The following is a 19,504-nucleotide window of genomic DNA, read 5'->3' as shown; positions in this document are numbered from 1 at the left end:
ATTGCATTACTATTCTTAGTGTGATGGAGAGGAACAGCGTTGCTGAAATCAGAGCTTCAATCTCAGCTCCCAACACGTAATGACCTAAAAACATCAGGAGTTACTTAAGCTCTGTGAGATTCTATATTCTTATCTAAAAAGTGGATATGATAATTCTTCTCTCTCAGAAAGGGAATTCTAGAATTAATATGTAATCAGTACATGTGAATTCCCTTTCTCCTATGTCTCTTATATTTTTCCCACACAATTAGCAAAATACCTTTTCTGTAATAGATACTAACTAAACAGCGATCTATTGAATGATACACAAGTTCTGTTTATGTTTAGGTGGCGAGGCAAAATAACCTGAAAACCAAGAGCAGAGTCTTTGGGATCAGACCTGATTCAAATTCAAATTCTGCCATGTAGTACTTGGTTTTAATAGCTATTATCAATAAGATTGGAAATTGAAGGCCATTCTAGTCAAGTGCTGGGGACAACAGTATTCGTCATGGCTAACAGTGGAGCCCATCATATTCATGATAGATTTGCCTTGTTCCAGCTCTTCCTTATTCTGAAAAATTAGAGTATTAATGGAAGACAGATTATAAAATCAGTTTTCATATCATACAAGCATTTACTAATGCTTGAAACTTGGATATGGAGGAAAACTTGTGGAAAGACAAGCACAGTTGTGTAACTTGCATTCCTTTCTTAGCAAGAAAATCTCCACAGATGAAGGAAACTTTTTAGAAGTCTTGTTTCTTGTTGAAACCAATGTTCTTTCTCTAATCGTAGAGGAGTAAATAGATGACTCTGAAAAATAAACATTCATTGACAGAGACAATGTGTTACACAAATAAAAATTCACCACACGTTTGAAGTGATACATTACAATATCTGCAAAATCAAGACCGTCCTGTGTGGTTTTTAAGCATATGTGACAAATAGTCAGATAACGTCTATAATTAGTATTTGTTCCAGACGTCTAAGCAAACTATGTCTGGGGTTAGTTGTCAGGGGCTAAAACAGGGCAAAGCAAGATGTTAATGAGGCCTCATGAAATGCGTGCGTGATAGAGGAATTAGCGTTTTGTTCTTCGAGGGATACGCATGGCTTGGATGACGTAGAGATCCCAATGGAGCTTATGTCTGCCTTCCTTGTACGTGGACAAGGAAGGAAGGAAGACACTGTGCTGTCAGAATAAGCCTGGCTTTGGATACTACAGCCTCCTGCTCTCTGTCGAGGGGAGCGAGAAATGGGGGTGGGGTAGTGACGTTCCCTGCATTCAGGATCAGACATCAGACCAAACAGCCTAAGCATTAGAACAAGAGTATTTTGTTGGCTTACGCATGACAGGTCTTAAAAAGGACCACAAGTGCTTTGACACTCCTCCAATTAAAACATAGGATTGTGTCCTCTCCCCTTGAACCTGGGGAGGCTTGTACCACTTTGACTAATAAAGTATGGCAAAAGTGACACCGTGTGACAGGTGAAGTTAGAATATAAAAAGACACAGTGTCAGACTCTTTTGCTGGGATCCTTGATCTGGGAGCCCTGAGCCACCATGTTGTGAGTTCAGCTACTGAGATCACCAGCTGAGGTCATACAATCAGCTGTCCAAGCTAATTCCAGCTCCTACGCATCTCCACCAAGGCCTCACACAAGTGGGCAAAGTCATCCCGGATCCTCCAGAGCAGCCTATCTGCCAGTTGAAGTCACTGAAAACCTCCAGTGTTACCACTTGGAACCACAGAATCACCTAGATGAGCCTGGCCCAAATTCCACACAATTTGGGGACATAACAAAATTGTGTTGTTTTAAGCCACTAAGTTTTGGGGATAGCAATAGATAAGAAAGAGATAACTGGGAAACCAGCCCGTCTCCTTCAATCTGGAACTCTGTTTACCTCCCATCCTCAAGGTTTGGCCTTACAGAATTACTCAGCCCTCCTGTTTGACAAACTTATTTAAATAAATTATAAAGATTCCTGCAGCATGTAAAAGAGAAATTTGAGATATGTTGCCAGAGATGCAGGAGGGTAATGAAGGTTTGCTTGTGGACCATGGAGGGGAGGGGCTGGCAGATGCAATGTGGGGTCAAGGCATGGGGGAGAGGACAGGTCCACAGAATGGCAGCAATGGGGCTGAGAGGTCGGGCCATGAGAAAAAACTGTGGGAATCTGGGGGTGGGTGAGGAAGGGAGATATAAAATATAACATTGAAGCAGGAAATGTGGGCCGCAAGAAGATAAAATAAAAAGTCAAAGTGGGAAGCTGGAGGTGGCAGGTGACACAGATGACAGGATGAAGGAACGTGAATTAGTTGCACAGAGGGAGCCAAGGGCTGAGGTTTTGCTCTGTGTCTTCCTGTGAACCCTCAACTCGTCCCCACCAGCCCAGGGCAGTGCCTCCACACCACAGCCTTGGGTAGACTAGGAAAATGGTCCCCCTCTGAGCTGATGTAGTTGGGAAGGGCAAGGCTCAACAAGTAAAGCATATCTTTGGGCATAAAATAGGTGCCCCTTTCATCAAATAGCTCCTGACCAGAGCCCAAAGCTGAGCTAAGGAGTCAGGCTTTCAGCCTCCATATGCCCCCAAAACTCAGTCAGGACATTTTTGCAGTCTACAACCCATACGACTGTATTCAGTGGCCCTGCCTCAGCCCCTAACCCCATCCACCACCAGAGAAGCACCCTCTTGATAGATTTTCACTTCTCCAGGTCCACATCAACCCTCAGGAAAGCTCCACTTCCTGCCTGCTCCCAGCCTGCAGCCTGCAGGTATTGTCACGTGAGAGAATGTCTTCCTCCAATCTGTCTGAAAACCCAGCAGTTCCATATTCCTGAGCATTTGCGAGCAGTCACTCCATCTCTTGCTTTGTTAGTGAATCAGAGGTGAGGGGGCAAACTCCCACTCTCATCTCTGCCAGCAGTGAAAATCTACAGGCAGAGATGTGCTGATAGACAGCTGGAGATTGGAGGAGGAGGTCATGCAGCATACAAAGGACAAGAAGTTCAGGCACCTAGTCGGTATTCAACTCTTACTTGCCTCCTTCCCTCACCACCAACAACAAAAAGAGGAGGTGAGCTAAGTAGTTCCCTAAAATGTGATCACAGACATTTCTGTCTCTACCACTAAGCATGTTCACCTTCTCTATCCACCCCTTCCCATATTGCCTTCCTGCCACTCCAAGTTGGTTTTATGGCAAAATCTAGGGAAAAAAACAGAGATGTTTTGCAGTAAAAATAGAACCAAGATTCAAAGCTGCACATCCAAGAAAAATAAAGTGCATCAGAGAATTATCTGTGTCTGACTGAATGGCCAGGCACGGTGTAATGAGGATGAGTCTGACAATGCAAATCAAAGTGTCAAGAGATCCCAGGATATGACAGGGCAGAATCGGAGCAGAGGGGCCATAATTGTTATCGTGGTTCCTGGGCTCTCCTCTTTCATTCCCTAGAACTGCACATTCAGAGATGGTTATGGTGTAATTTAACTTTCTCTGGGAACATATACATCCCCTTCCTCAAGCTCCTCCACCACTTTAAGCATTTCCTTCCTTTAGCTTTTCAAAAATAAAACAATAATTTTATTTTAAAAAAACTGAAACAAAAAGTAGCTCAGATTATAAGTGACTGGTAAGCAGGTATGTTTTATTTTTGTGTGTGTCTTACCCAGTTCCAAGGGTCTGAATGTGACGATCATATACTACCCGGTGATGAATATAAAAAAGTTTTAGTTTAGACATTTGCTAGCATTTTCCAGATTACTTTAGAATTCAGTATGAGGATGGTCCTACCTAAAACCAATTTGGGCCAGAGTTGACAGCAACATTGCACAACAGCCCAGAGTGTTTCTTTGACTTTGCTGTCCCAGAGGATGAAGATGAAAAGATTCAGACAAGCAGTCACCACAAAAATCAGCAGGGAAACTACCTTGTTTTCCTTGGCTGCCTGCCTTTGTCCGGGTTTCACACAGAAGAACAATCACCTATCATAGCTGATGACCACACAGGTGATATGGGAGGCATAAGCCGAGAAGGATTTCTTTCAGCCAGAAGCTGAGGGGACCCTGGAGATGAAGTTTTTATAGGAGCCCATCCAAGGGATCAAAGAAGTAGTAACAATGAAAATGTTAAATTAAAATAAATTGTATGAAAAAATGGAGAGGTGCCTGAGGAAGGAATCACAGGAGACTGCAGACTCCATCAATTCAGACAACCCTGAGAATGAGTGTATTTCCAACTAATCTCATCAGTTTAAGGAAGAAGTTAACAAGCAGGATGTGGGGTGATTCCTCAAAGCCAGGGAAGCCCAGCAGACAGAATTCAGTGGTATTAGAGTAATTTCCCTAGCTCTTTCAAGCCTAGCTCTTTTTCTTTGGGAGGCTAGAGAGAAAACGAGGATTAACGTTGCTTCGCATGCCCCTAATCTCAAGGGAGATGGGGACAGATTCAGGATTATCCTTCTGGATTATGGAAGCTGCTGCATGGTATGATCATTTAACAGAGCTTATGCTACACATTTATTGATGAACAAACACAGTCGTACGTAGACAAATGACTCTGGCAGAGAATTGATTCAGCAGACACCAAAGCTGCACCATCATCATTGTGATGAGTAGATAATGACCCGTCAAAGATATTTATGCCCTAATCCCTGGAATTTATGAGTATGCTTTATGTAGAAAAAGGGATTTAGCAGATGTTATTAAGGACATTGAGATGGGGGAGATTGTCCTGCATGTTCCAGATGGGCTGAATCTAATCCTGGGGATCTGTCAAGTGAAGTAATTATCCCAGAAAGTTTCCAAGAAATGTTTCCTCTTAGTTCAGTCAGAGGGAGATGTGACAACAGAAGAATGATCAGAGATGAATGATGTTGCTGGCTTCGAAGGTGGAGAAAGGGAGCCATGAGCCAAGGAATGTGGGCAGCCTCTAGAAGCTGAGCAAAGCAAGGAACTTCAGAAAGGAAGACAGCCCCGACTAGACTTTGATTTTAGTCCATGAAGATCTGTGTCAAACTTAACCTGCAGAATTTGTCAAATAATATATTTGTATTTTTTAAGCCACAAAATGTGTGCTAATTCACTGCAGAAGCAATAGAAAACTAATGCAGTCATGAAGGCCCACAAAACTCCAGCCTACAGTCTTGTCCTCTGGATCTGAAGATATCCTGCTTCCAACTCTGTTTTGACTGGCCACTGTGCCTGCCCACCTGAGCTTCCTGCTAGCAACATGCTTGCTCCTTTCTACATCATCCCCCATTTCTATCCAGAACGACCTAAATACTTCTTTGCTATCAATGGTGCAAGCCCTGAAAACTCAGTCCCAGGCTGAGGTCCTGCAGAAAGATGACTCACCCAACCCCTCCCAGCCCTGCTTGTTCTTAAGCTCAGGGCCAATTTGCACTATCTTCCTTGCAAAGCTTTTGCTTGATATCTTTGTGTCGTTATTTCTGTCTGTGGGTGTGGGTGGGGTTGAGTTTGGTGTCACCCATAAGGTCTGAATGTCTCTGAGATGAAGGACTGTGCCTCAAAATTTACTGGGGAGCTTCATCCTTGGGGTGTGCCTTTCCACATTCCCTTCATCTGTGTCCCCAAGATGTGTATCTTCTCACAGGTGTCAGAGACAAGTTCTTCCATCTGGCCAGGGACCAAGATGAGTCTATCAGGGACCTGCCTCCAAGAGGTAGAAATCCCTCTTAGGCTTACTGTTTTGATTCCTAAACTTCTCCAGATGACACTTTGGAGAATTCAGACTAGGGGGTGGTATGATCCAGGGGCTCCATCCCAGCTACCCCTAAAATTCTGGTTCTGGGAAGGAGACAAAATCTCCAAATGGAATCTCTGGATCCAGCCCTGGCCATGTACCCTGCCTGCCATAATTTTAGTCCAGCTGGGGAAATTCCTTTGCACATTTTCCATGATCTCATTTTTCTTCCTCAGTCCTAGGAAGAAGAAAAGGGTCAGGAGGCAGGCACTGCCGTGGAACTGATTCTAAGCTACCTGCTGCGTGGGTGTATCTAAGTCTCTTTCCCTTTCTTCATGCAGATCTTTTTCTCAACTGTTACTTGCTCAGAACAAAAGACCTCTCATTATTCTAAGGAGTAACACCAGTGGTTCATAAGTCCCAGAGGGCGTCTTGCTTTCCCGTCATTCCCACAGAGAACTCTCTGCTGGAGTCTGTTTTCCATCTAGTATAAGCTCAGCTCTACACATCAAGAAACCAAAGACAGAGAGAATCAAGAACACGCATCCTGGGGAGAGAAGGGATGGAAGCAGTGCCTTCCCCCTCTGGTCTCCGGCAGGACTTCTTTCCCATCTCCCAGCCCTACATCGCTGTGGCTGGCCTCAGCTTTGCAGTGCAACAGGAGTGGGCTTTGAATTAGGACATCAGCATATAAAGAGTGGCAATGTTTTAGCTGCGGAGTCACTCATCTGGCAGTGCCACCCTTCCCAGCTGTGTGTGAGGCCTCTGCCTGCCTCTGATGGCTGCAAGACACTACCCAAGGGCAATGTACTGCATATCTGAGGTCACGCATGTCACGGAGTGGGCTCAAAAGGCAGAAATCTCCAGGCAGGAGTCTCCATGAGAGCAGCTCAAGAAGAAGACACTGTGCTTAGAGGCTAAGGTGAGGGGCAAGTTTGCGCATCAGCCAGCTTCTCCTGCAACACAGATGGAAGGACTGGGTTTGAATTTAGTCAGGGCTGGGTGTGGATTTTAGACCTACTGTTAAGGCTTGTCAGTGGCGTGGGTGCAAGGCTTCTGTATGTTGGATACATTACTGGGTGGCCAGGATGCAGCTGCAAATGAAGCTTTTGTGAGACCAGAGAAACAGCCAGAGTGTATCTATTCACAGCCTTGATCTTTCCATTCCTGATAGTTGTGTCATAATACTTATGTTCTTTTGTGTCTGAAACATTTTAAAGTATCCTTCTAGTCAACTGAAATTCTAAGGAAGAGCATAAAGCTGTGGAGATATTCACACACGTACATGTTGGCACTAAAGAAGTGTGGAGAGATGACAGTCCATAGAAGCTTGAGTTTCATTGTCAGCCTACCAATAGGAACAGTGACGACAGTTGTTTGTTGAGCACTTAGTACGTGCCATTCACTGTTTTCATTATTTAATTATTATCATCACCTTAGAGCTAAGTACTATGATTCTCTTTGTTTTATAGCTGAGTCAGCTAAGGCTCAGGGAGAGAAGAGCAGGTTACAGTCCATGACAAGCAAGTGTTAGAGCCAGAACTCAAACACAGGCAGTCTGTCCCCACAGCTCATAGTTGACCCCACAGTGGAGAAGGAGACTGAGGCGCGGGGAGACCGCAGCAGCCTGTGGCATCATTGGGTAGACAGCAGGGCCCGGCAGGCCCAGGCAGAGCAGCCGCCTGGATTCCTCCCTGACCTGCGTGCCCTTTCTACTCTTGATCTTGGCAAACACATGCCAGAGGGCATCTCTGAAGGAAGCTAATTTGTTGACTCAAAATTTTTACTTTCTATGAATTTTATAATCATAGATAGAGAAATGTGAATGAGTGAGATCCTGAGAAGACAGACAACCCAGAAAGATTTGCAGGGACTCTTTAAAAGGGATCGTGGTGCACAGCCTCTGGCTCATGACACAGACCCCAGCACCAATCTACACTTGGGGGCTTCTGGGTGACTTGCACTAATTCCCTCCTGCTCTTTCCACTTTTCCCTCCACTCCCTGTATCTCTCTTTCTCTCTCTCCCATATGTTTCCACTTTTCCCTCCACTCCCTGTATCTCTCTTTCTCTCTCTCCCATATGTGGCCTTCCTCTGTTCCTTCTGTTTCTCCTCTGTTTTCTTCTTGTCTTCTCTCTAAGTGTGTGTGTCTTTGGCTGTGTTCTTTCTTAATCTGCTCGCCTGTTTTTCTCTCTCGCTATCAATGGCTTGCCACATCTTTCACTTCTCCAGCTCCCTAGCTCTGTTCCTGTAGGATTCCCACATTCCCATTTTGTTGTCTCCCTGTATTGCTCTTTCTCTCTGTCCCTCTGTTGATCACTGGCTGCCTATTTGCCTTTTTCTCCCTGTTCTCTGTCTCTGTCCTGTCTATTGCTGTTTATCCCTGTTTCATGGTGAATGGTTCTTTGTCTCTCTCTCTCTCTGGTCTCTCTGCCTCTGCTTCTCCGTCTCTGTCTCTTGTTTCCCTCACATGCAGGGAACCAGACCCTGGATCATGGCCAATCTGAGCCACCCCTCTGAATTTGTCCTCTTGGGCTTCTCCTCTTTTGGTGAGCTACAGGTTCTTCTGTACGGGCCTTTCCTCACACTGTATCTTCTCGCCTTCGTGGGAAATACAATCATCATCATTATGGTCATAGCTGACCCCCGCCTACACACTCCCATGTACTTCTTCCTGGGCAACTTTTCCCTGCTGGAGATCTTGGTGACCATGACTGCAGTGCCCAAGATGCTCTCCGACCTACCAGTCCCCCATAAACTCATTTCCTTCGCTGGCTGCATGGTCCAGTTCTACTTCTACTTTTCCCTGGGTTCCACTTCCTTCCTTATCCTGGCAGACATGGCCCTGGACCGCTTTGTGGCCATCTGTCACCCACTGCGCTATGGCACTTTGATGAGCTGGGCTGTGTGCATCTGGCTGGCTGGGGCTGCCTGGGCAGCTCCTTTCCTAGCCATGGTACCCACTGTCATCTCCCGAGTTCATCTCAACTATTGCCACGGCAATGTCATTAACCACTTCTTCTGTGACAATGCACCTCTGCTGCACTTGTCCTGCTCTGACACCCACCTGCTGGAATTCTGGGACTTTGTGATGGCCTTGGCCTTTGTCCTCAGCTCCTTCCTGGTGACCCTCATCTCCTATGGCTACATTGTGACCACCGTGCTGCGGATCCCCTCTGCCAGCAGCCACCACAAGGCTTTCTCCACGTGTGGGTCTCACCTCACGCTGGTCTTCATTGGCTACAGCAGCACCATCTTCCTGTATGTCAGGCCTGGGAAAGCACACTCGGTGGAAGTCAACAAGATTGTGGCCTTGGTGACTTCAGTCCTCACCCCTTTCCTCAACCCCTTTATCCTGACCTTCCGCAATGAGACCATTAAGGCAGTGCTACGGGGGGCGGTGCAGAGGCTGAAAGGCCTTCACAAGGTGCTGCAATGAGCCCATGGGGGCTGGGTCAAGCAGCTCTGAGAGAAGATGGAGGATGTGGCTGGGTGGAAAGACCACTGTCGAGTTTCTGTGGTTTTTTCCTCTGTGACTCTGGGTGATAACTACAGTGAGTCCTCAGTGCTACCTTGTCTGCCCAAAGCTCTCTCAGGCCACCACGGAAGTGCTCCCCAGGCTCACTGGCACCTACAGACTCTGAAAGTAGCCCAGACAGAGCTTGGGGAGCCAGGAGTGGGGCTTTCAGGGAAGAGGAAGTATGTGGGCTTCACATTCAAGGAAGAGAAGCCAACGAGTGCTCTCTGTTCAAGAGGTACCATCTAGCCCCAATGTGCACACATGCGCGCATGCGTGTGTGTGTTTTCAGGTATGCTTCTCTACCAAGGTGTGTGCCCCACTGCTAATTGTAGAAGCACAGATGTCTGGGCTACATGCAGCTAAGGAGAGGAGCAAGACTCACCAACGCATAGTGACTGTCTTCTAGGGTGCGTGCGTGCGTGCGCGCGCACGTGTGAGTGTGTGTGTGTGTGTGTGTGTGTGTGTGTGTGTGTGTGTGTGTGTGTGTGTGTGTGTGTGTGGCTCATTATATAATCATTCATCTGTTTGTTCATTCATTTCACCAATGTCGAGTGGACTCTGTGTGTCAGGCACTTCACAGGTACAGGATAAAAAGGTAAAGGAGGCACAGGTAGTACGTGTCCTCTCAAAGCTCTCAGCCTGATGAAGGAAAAGCACGGTAAAGAGCTGTTTACAGCACCACAGGGGAGGTGGGACGCGTTCACAGAAGGTTTTGTGACAGCACGTGAGAGGAACACGAAGATCAAACGGGACTGAGGAGCGACTTTCTGACAACACCCGAAGAACATGCTGAGGATAAGTAACGGGCTGACGGACATGTGAGGATGCAATTTATCAGCTACCCTTGCATCTGAGGGGAAAAAAAAAGAAAGAGCAAAAGAAATCTCCATTGATATAAGAAGTAAGAGCAACTCTTTCAGGAATTATGTGGGTTCCAGAGTGGAAATATTTACAGAAAGTTTTAGAAGGATAAAATAAAATTTTCTGCTGTAGAGTTGGAAACTTTCACTTGCCTGAAGGCAGAAAATTGTAATAAATCTAGTAAGTTACTTTGTCCAGTCATTGTATATACATTTGTGTGTGTGTGTGTGTGTGTGTGTGTGTGTGTGTGTGTGTGTGTGTATAAAATTCCTGAAAACCTATTATGTTCCATTCAGACTTTTAGAAGATCAGCTATGTGGAAGAAACCACAGCAGGTACCTGTGGGCTCATCAGGAGGACAGAGAGTCTTGCTGTGGAGACTTAGGTCACCTAGCGGCCCCTTGGTTCTCATTAGGTACCTCCTGTGTCACCCCAGACTAACACGTTCCTAATCCAGGCTCCTCTTTCTCTGGCTTTCTGAAAGTGTTTCTTTCTTTGTTTTGTTTTTTCTTGCTGAGATGCCCCTCACCCAAGCCAGAGGTCTCTTTAGGTTCCTAGTTTCAGTTTCTGGTCCAAAATTTTGCTTGTCTTTTAATCACACATCAGAGCAATGACTCTAGTGTTGCTGTTGAACCAATTACTTTTTTCTTCTCTGTTATCTGTCCGCTACCTTACAACGTTAGGTATTTGTAGAATAAATGAGAGGATGATAATGAATAAGTTAAGAATAAATCTACTGATACTACTTTACTTTTTTGTGCCTCACACTTTACAAACCACTTTTACATGTTCTTTGTATTTGGTTTTATCCCCTTAGTAATTCAATTAAATAAAATGGTCACCCATTCTGAGCTCAGCACTGGCAGGTAGAGATGGAAGAATGTGGACACTGACCTCAAGGGGGTTCCCCATACACTGAGAGAAAGGAAAAGTGCAGTTAATTGTAATGCATTCGACAAGGGGTTTTCCAACTTAGAGTGCTCTGAGAGCACAGAAGAGAGTTTTCCTTTCAGAGTGCTCTAGGAGCACAGAAAGGAAATACTGCACTGACTCTTGGGCTGCAGCCAAGCAGTGTTTCTGTCACATTTTAAAGAAAAAGGGAACCACGGTTGGGAGGAAAAATGAGTTGGTCACAGATATGGCAGCACTGACAACAGAATCTGGTTCTTCACACTTTTCTTCCATCTCCTCATCTTTGGAATTTCTTCTTCCATCTGGACCAAAGGTTAGATTAATTAAAAGTTGGAATCTCCCAAATCTGAAGCTGTTCAATTTGACCTCCTCTAGCATCTTATTTAGCGTGTTTCCATCGAGTTCCTCTCAAGTTCATAGTCTTGTAGTGACAATCATCTTGGTAACCCCTTCCTGACAGTGATCGTTTACTGTCCTTCACTTGAAAGAAACACATGTTGGCAGAAAGATTTGTGTTTTATTTATCACAAGAACATGCACAAACATTTGAAAGATAGTAAACGTACATATGTAAGATAATTTTTATTTTGAATAAATACTTTTATTCAGTTCATATCCGGTGTTACTCGCATAGTGGATTCAGAGTCCCTTTGCTGTGATACCATTTTCCCTGGGAGATGAGAACACTTGATGTGGTTGTGAGTCTGTGTAAGGTCATCTGACAAAGTTGCACAGCAAGCAGCAGACTTACCACTCCAGAAAGGTGGCTTCACTGGCTTCAGGGTGTTAGGAGGGCAAGGTTGTTAACACCCAGAACTAATTGAAGTATAGGTAGAATCAGTGGTGGGAGTTTATGATTCTAAAGTGCCTGCCCTCTCCCAAAACATCCCCCCACTCACCCTGCACTTGTCTGGCATTTCAGCCCCGGGATGCAGTGTTGTATTGTAGTAAGCAACCAGAAGAGTTCTGAATGGTAACAACAGAATCCATCGTCATATATGTGATTCTCAATGAGAAGCCAAGAAATAGATTTATTCTTTCCAGGTGGAAAGATTAGAGAGCAGAAATTAAGGGCATGGAAGTTTTCGAGGCAGGAAGATAAAGTGATCAAATCATTTTTCAAAGGAAAGTCAGGCCTGGGTTCTGTGCTGGCCAGTGGTAACATGAAGCCCCTGCAAACATGGGATTTCCAGAGTTTAGAGAGGTGAAAAACCCTCAGAGACAAAGTAGGAAAATTGTTGCCTATAGAGAACCATATCCATATCAGTCTGGTTCATTAATTCTTTAAGCATTAAATTTCCTGACGTAGATATGGTTCTTGCAATGGCACCTGATGGGTGTGAGAAAAGATGGCAGTGGTCCCATGGGCGGTGGGGAACGTGAAACCAGCGTCTCCATTTGCTGACTTCCAGCAGTTGCCAACTTCCACGGTGACAACACTCCCACCATGTCTAACTTCAATCTACCAACCTGACATCACTGAACTTGGAGTTAGGAAAAGATGCCCCACAGCGCAGCCTTCTGCAGTATTTCCACGTTCTCATCCAAGTGACATAAATAACCTCAATAGCACGGATGAAAGTAAAATATAGTAAAGTAACTAGGAGTTTGAGTTTTTGTCACCTTTGTTTCTAGCATAACTAATTTTATTCTAAGTTTCTTTTATTTAATCTTTCATAATGGCTGTGTATAAATCCTGACAATTAACAACCGGTTCCCAGGAGGGCTCTAGAGCGTGCCTAGCATTTTGCATCTGGTTTTCCCTTAGATCTTGTCCCCCATTCAACCCAGAAGCTTTGTCATTCTCCTTCCCTTGAGCCAGACGTGTGCTGAGTCCTATGAAAGCAAACTTGCACGTTCCTCTTTCTGACCACCGCCAGTCCCTACGGAGGTGAGGGGACCTGCCTTCTCCACCAGCCGCTGGGCAGCTCACAGTTCACACCTACATTCCAGTCACCTCCCTCACTCTGTGGAAAACTTACCTGGAAGTTCTCAGATCCCCCACCGCTGGATGTGAGTCCAAACGACTGTGTAGTAGGTCCTTGTCTTTGTCATGGAACAAACTGGCCATGATGGAAGGAGAGGGGACACCACAGATTTCCTTCCCTCTCTTTCTCCATAGACACAGAAGGAAAGACCAGAAGAGAGATACCCTTAATCCTCTCAGCCCCATCCCCATGCCTCCGCCTCACTGGAGAGGATCTGACCAAAGTAGCCCTAACAGGCCATAACACTTAACCAATTCAGCTGCTGGCAGAGGGGGAAAGAAAACATTAAGAGAAGCTAAGCTCCCTTTGAACTTAGGTTATTTGCAGAATTGAAGGCAATAAAATTCCAGCACTGAAGGTAAATAGTGCCTTTTGTAAATACAATATAATTGCCCTAGCATGCAAAGATTTCCACCTCAGTGCCCCCTTTACGCACCCGGAAGTTTGCTGTAATCAGATATAACCTTTATTTCAGTGAGTGGAGCACCTTGCAGAAGACACTCATGAGTCCCCTGAGGGACTTGGATCTGATAAGTGACTATATCCACTGGCCACTCTCCAGAAAGCCCATTCATTAATTTCATCTCCCCAGGCTTTGGTTGCCCACATGATATACCATTTTATGTCTGTTATTTTGCACACTCAGTTACCTCTCTCAGGAATTCACTTTTCCTCTTCTCAGCCTATCAAAACTGTTCTTCATACCTCAAGGCTCAACTTTAAGAACAAAAAGTCATTTCAACTTAACTTTCAACTTATCCAGAGAGAATGATGCATTTCTTCCCCTGAGTTCCCAGAGGACTTTTTCTATAGTAACTAACAGTTTTGTCTTCCCAAGCTAAATTCTGAGCTCCTTAGGTTAGGTGCAATGCCTTAAATAATTTTTCATCTCCTGTGCCTAGAATATAATAGATATTCAATAAATGCTAGCTGACTTTAATAATAAAGTTTGTAGATGAATTTGGAACACGAGTTAACACTATAACCTAAAACATAGAACACCGTCTTAGTTGGTGGTAATAGAAATTTGCAGTGAACAAAGAAAGGAAAGCGGTCATCTCACTGCACTCTGTCTCAGTTAGTTGTCTGAACTAGTACCACAACCAGTTTCAAGACCCACATAATCACAGGGACCAGAAGAAGCAATTTGAATGTGTCTAGAACTTGTTGAGCGGCAACATCTCACTTGTAAATCTGAGTGTTTTGTGGGGGGTGTGTAGATGTCTTCACTTATTTGCTAGCCTGCCTGTGTAACTCAAAAAGGCAGAACTTGGACAGTGGGTGAGTGTGAGAGGGAGACACACTGAGGCTTACCAGAAGGGTTGCATCTTAAAATGGTGTAGCAAAGGAAAAGTCTGGCTTCCCCAGCTGCAAGGGTTTCACCCCTGCATGTGGTGCAAGCCAAGACTTTCACGGGGACGCCTGCACTCAGGTGGAAGGGGTAGGGGCTATGTGACCAGCAAACTCCCTTGCGATCCCACGAGGCTGTGAGTTAGTTACATCACGACTTGAATCTGGGGAGACTTTCAGTTCAGCAACTATGACTTAGAACTGGAATCCCAATATTCCTTCCAGCAAGTTGGAAAACAGCTTCGTAATTATTTTCCGGTTGATGACTATCGAGGAGCCTCATTTGACATCACACACATTGAGGGCCCCTGTCACACCAAGACAAATGTATGGAACAAAACATCTCTAGTTAATGTCTACACAGGATTCTAGCAGCAAGTCAGAGGATGGGCCATTTGGGTAAAGTTGCTCGAGAAGTCTAAAGTCAGACTAGAAAGAAAACCTTGGGGGCCTATATCCTGGTTTCTGTCTCCAGAAATAGGGCCTGGGATAAGGAAGAATGACTAATAATACCAATAGGAGTTTGTGACCTCAAATTCCCTTTTCCAAGGTCCTTCACATTGTTGAAATTGGGACAAGGGCTTATACAATTTCCCAATTGAAAATTCTACCAGCAAATTGTCTAGATTAGCTCTGCTCAAGTATTAACATTGCATAGGAATCACCAAGGATCCTATAAGACACAGGCTCTGATTCAGTAGGCAGGGCCTGGGATTCTGCATTTCTAACAGTGTCCCAAGAAATGTTGATGCTGTCCCAAGGATCCCATTTGAGCAACAAAGGATCACAGGTGAGTTTGTGGAGAATGTCATACTGTGTGATGCTGGTTGTGATGGGGTGACGATTGTGGAGGCCCAAGACAAGTCACACCATCTGCAAAACTGACCAATCTGGAATCCCACTCCTAAGGAAACACTATCAAAAGCAGGCAATAGCCTGCTACTGGCTGTTGATTATTTTTCATTTTTAAGAGGAGAATGTACACAGATGAGAGACTAACAGGAAAGGGTTCCTCAGGAGGAAACTCTGGTGGATCTGTGTGCTGATTATTTTCTGGGGAGAAAGTGAAAGAAAGTATCTGCGTATCAGAAGGAGATAATTGCCTCCCACTTAGTTCTTCAGTTTTTCACAAAGTTCACAAAGAGTGTGAGTAATTAGTCCCTTGAGAGGTGGAGGAAACAAAGTTCTCAGGATAAAAAACTGTTTTCCCTGCTGACCTTTGCTGCAGAATCAGAAGAATCTGTACACTTTTGGTGAGGCCCACACATGTGAAAATGTCCTGTGGTCGTTTAAAAAAACAAATAAAAAGCTTAATTGTAGATCAAGCTAAATGGCAATGGCATGAGATTGTTAGCCCTAGGCCCTGCATCCTGGAAGGCTTCCCTTACAACCTCAGCATTTCTGCACTATAGGATGGCCCTCTGGCTGCAACTAACCGCACTGCAAATTATGACCAGGGCCTCTCCTCTAGTATCCTGTGGATGAAATTAGCTTCAGAAGTGGGAGGAAGTTTGCACCTGCTCTTTGCCCTGCTTTGCTAATTCCAGCCCATCTCATCTGGTATGAGAAAGCAGACACCGCAGGTAGTCCTAGCCCCATGACTTCCTAAGCCATGTACAGGTTTGCAAGGAATGCCTTCCCTGTCTGCCCTCCCACCCCATGACCCATAACAGCAGCCCCTCTCCATTTCCTACTCTTGTGTGGCTTCTACCACCTCCACATCACCAGCCAGGGTCCCTGGTAATACAGCCAGGCCCCTTTTAGGAAACCCAACCTCAGGGGCCCTCTGCAGCTAGAGCTTCCTCTGGGGTCTGAATCTGAGGTTCTGTGGCGGAAGAGAAGCGGTGGCCCCTGCAAAGGGGGAGGCAGCAAGTCTGAGAGGGGCGACGAAGCTCCCACGCCCCCCACCCCCTATCCCACCCTCCGTCTTGAGTGCATGAAAAAAATGAGGCGCTCACAACTTTTTGTAAGAGGGCGTGAGAGCGACCCTGAGAACCATTCCTGTTGAAAGGCAAGAGGCTTTGGGGCCAGAAGGGAGAGGCGGACAGCCTGGTGTGAGTGGAGTTTCTACAGCCCTGGCAAGGGGAGCCCACCCGGGCACAGGTTCTCTTCTGCACTGGGGTGTCAGGCCTCTCCGATCTCCTCGGATAACCCCATCCCAGCACGTGAAGCCAGTTCCTGAGAAAGGAACACACCCATAATAAAAGTTTCAAACAAAGAACCATAAAGGAATGTAAACAAAATCAGAGTCAGACTGGGGAGGAGAAATTTCAGTAGCACATTTTAATAATAATAGCTCCATGTGCAGAGCTCTTACTATGAACCAGACCCTGTACTAGGAGCTTTGTTTGGGTTTTCTCATCCAATCGATGCCACTCCATCATTTTCACTCCACAGCTCCCTCAAAGTCATCTGTCCCTTAACCACCTCAGGTTCGCAGACACTGTCCTTGGAGACATTCAAAGTTCACACACTTTGAGACATGCACAAAAAAAAAAAAAATACTTTGAGACGTTCAAATTGTGTCCGTCAGCTCTCCATAGCATGGAAGCAGAGACCTGCATGGGGATGAAGGAGCGAATGAGACTAAGAAGGAAGAGATTGACGAGCTTCAGCCTGCACACCTGGGCTTCCACCTGCAGGGAGGATCCTTACTCCTTGTGACTTGGAAGGTGTCCCTCCAGCTGCCTCATCTACGGGCTGCTGGGTCTCTGACGAGAATCCTTCTGGTCACATCCTCAATGACTTCCTTGACCTTCTCATTCCGGAAGGTGAAGATGAAGGGATTGAGGAAAGGGGTTACGACTGCGGTCACCAGGGCCACCACCTTGTTGAAATGTGTGGAGTGGCCCTTGCCTGGCCTCACATAGATGAAGATGGCACTGCCATAGCCCAGAGCCACCACCGTGAGGTGGGAGGCGCAGGTGGAGAAGGCCTTCTGACGCCCAGAGGACGAGGGGATGTGGAGCACGGCTGCCACGATGAGGATGTATGAGACCACGATGAGCAGCATGGTGGCCAGAACAAAGAGCAGGGACAAGAAGAAGTCCATGCGCTTGATGTGGTGCGTGTCAGAGCAGGAAAGCTCAAGGAGCGGGGCAGAGTCACAGAAGTAGTGGTCGATGACTCTGGGGCCACAGAACCAGAGCCGTGTTTTCTGCACAGTGGGGGAGACGATGGAGAGGAAACCAACCACCCAGCAGGCCACCACCAGCCTCACACACACTGGACCGCTCATGATGACTGGGTAGCGCAGAGGGTGGCAGATGGCCACGTAGCGGTCAAAGGCCATGACTGTGAGGATCAGGAAGTTGGTGGAGCCCAGGGAGAAGTAAAAGAAAGACTGTGTCAGGCATTCGGCCAGGGACATGGTCTTGTGAGGGGACAGCAGGTCTGCCAGCATCCTAGGAACCACAGTGGAGGTGACCAGCATCTCCACGAGGGAGAAGTTGCAGAGGAAGAAATACATGGGTGAGTGGAGGCGGGAGTCCAGGCAAGTGAGCGCGATGACAGCCAGGTTCCCCAGCACTGTCAGCACGTGTAACAACAGGACGAAAGCAAATAGGAGGACCTGGAACTCATGGAGATGAGAAAATCCCAGGAGCACAAATTCCCTGACAACGCTGTAGTTGCTCATAACATTTGACGCCAGTCCTCCGTGATACCTGTTAGAAGTCAGGAAATCTTAGCATAAAATCGCCATCAACCCCTCTCTTGGCCAAGTACCCTGACAGCTAGGCTGGTTTGCCAATCATACTAGCCTGTGTGCATGGTTAATCTCAGTGTCCAGAGACACATTCCAAGGGGCAGACGTTTCCCTGGGGTGAGGAATAGACTGTCTGTGATGGACAGGTTTAGGAGCAGGCCACCTCTACATTATCACCACTTCTGAAGTCTTCCTCTCCTGTCTTGTACTCACTCATCATTTCATTCAACACATTTATTAAGCTCTAACTCTGCGAGACATTTGGCTGGGTCTGGGGATAAAGTGGTAAACATTTCCTAGCTGCCAAATTCAACAGTCTTTTAATCAAATAATAGCACATAAATATATGCAATTATCATGGGTCAACTAAGAAAAAATAAGTTAAAAAGCAAAAAAAAAAAAAAAATTTAGAGACAGAAATAGATTGGAGGTTACCAGAAACTGGAGAGAAGAAATAATGGGAAGTCATCGCTTAATGGATACAGAGCTCATGTTTAGGATGACAAAAATGTTTTGGAAACAGTTGAGGTGATGGTCACACAGTACTGTAAATGTAATTAATTCCACAGAATTATGTTTTTAAATGCTTAAAATGAACCTGGCCATCATCACACTCACTTGTTTGGACTCCTGCCTCCACTCACCCATGTACTTAACCTTATGTTAAATATATTTTACCACCATATAAAAGAAAATAGCTACTATTTACTGTTTTCTCCTGTGCTAGGAACTGTGCTAGGTCCCTTGTATTTGTATCTTACTTCTTTCCATCTTTTGTGCCCAGTCCTCATCCTCTTTTTCTTCTCTGTGACATTTTGGGTTGCAAATAACCCATTTCTGAAACTGCTTCCAGCCTTGACTGAAAGGACCCAGCACTCTTTAAGTTCTTCTACGATTCTGACTTTTCCTTGTCTGGCTTCTTCTCCGGCTCCTTGTCTCTCTACCATTTTCTCAACATGGATGTCCCCACATTTCTCTTCTCATTTTTTTTTTTTTAATTTCTCTGTTCTCTCCTTCAGAAATCTCACTTTCCTCTTTAACCAAAACAGACTTGAAAATGTAAATGAACCTCAAATCTGAACTTTTGTCCTCCTCTAACTGCCTGGTGACCACCACCACACCCTCAACATGTCTAAAAATACACACACAATCTTCCTCTCCCCACAAAAATCATGTCCATGGCTCCCAACTTCCCAGTCATCCTGGCTCAAAGCTGGAAGGCAACTCTGATTTTTCCCTCTCTCTTCTAAACCTCTTGAACTGCTGTCCTTAGAAATATTTTTTCATAGTCTCCCTTTTCTTTTTCATAGCCACTGCCCTACTTCAAGAATTTGTTTCCTCTTAACTTGATCACTGAAACAACATTCCTAGTGATTTTCTTATTCATAGATTCCCCTATCTCCAACCTGTCCATATACTGCTTTCATATTTATTTTTTGAAGTTATTATATCAGTTGGCTGTTCTAAACAATCTGAA

At 45.5% G+C, this 19,504-nt stretch overlaps 2 protein-coding genes across 2 annotated transcripts; one reads left to right on the top strand and one right to left on the bottom strand.

The window, feature by feature from the left end:
- Window positions 1-8,184: 8,184 nt before the first annotated feature.
- Window positions 8,185-9,129, top strand: LOC134380838 (olfactory receptor 6V1). Its single transcript, XM_063100993.1, has one exon. The coding sequence runs from the start codon at window positions 8,185-8,187 to the stop codon at window positions 9,127-9,129; it is 945 nt and encodes a 314-aa protein (XP_062957063.1).
- Window positions 9,130-17,010: 7,881 nt separating this feature from the next.
- Window positions 17,011-17,958, bottom strand: LOC134379941 (olfactory receptor 6V1-like). The gene has a single exon (XM_063099348.1). It carries the CDS (start codon window positions 17,956-17,958, stop codon window positions 17,011-17,013), a length of 948 nt encoding a protein of 315 aa, XP_062955418.1.
- Window positions 17,959-19,504: the final 1,546 nt, after the last annotated feature.

The sequence above is a fragment of the Cynocephalus volans genome, chromosome 6 (genome assembly GCF_027409185.1).
Source record: "Cynocephalus volans isolate mCynVol1 chromosome 6, mCynVol1.pri, whole genome shotgun sequence".
Classification (NCBI taxonomy): Eukaryota; Metazoa; Chordata; class Mammalia; order Dermoptera; family Cynocephalidae; genus Cynocephalus; species Cynocephalus volans.
This window is presented reverse-complemented; position numbering and strand designations above follow the sequence as displayed.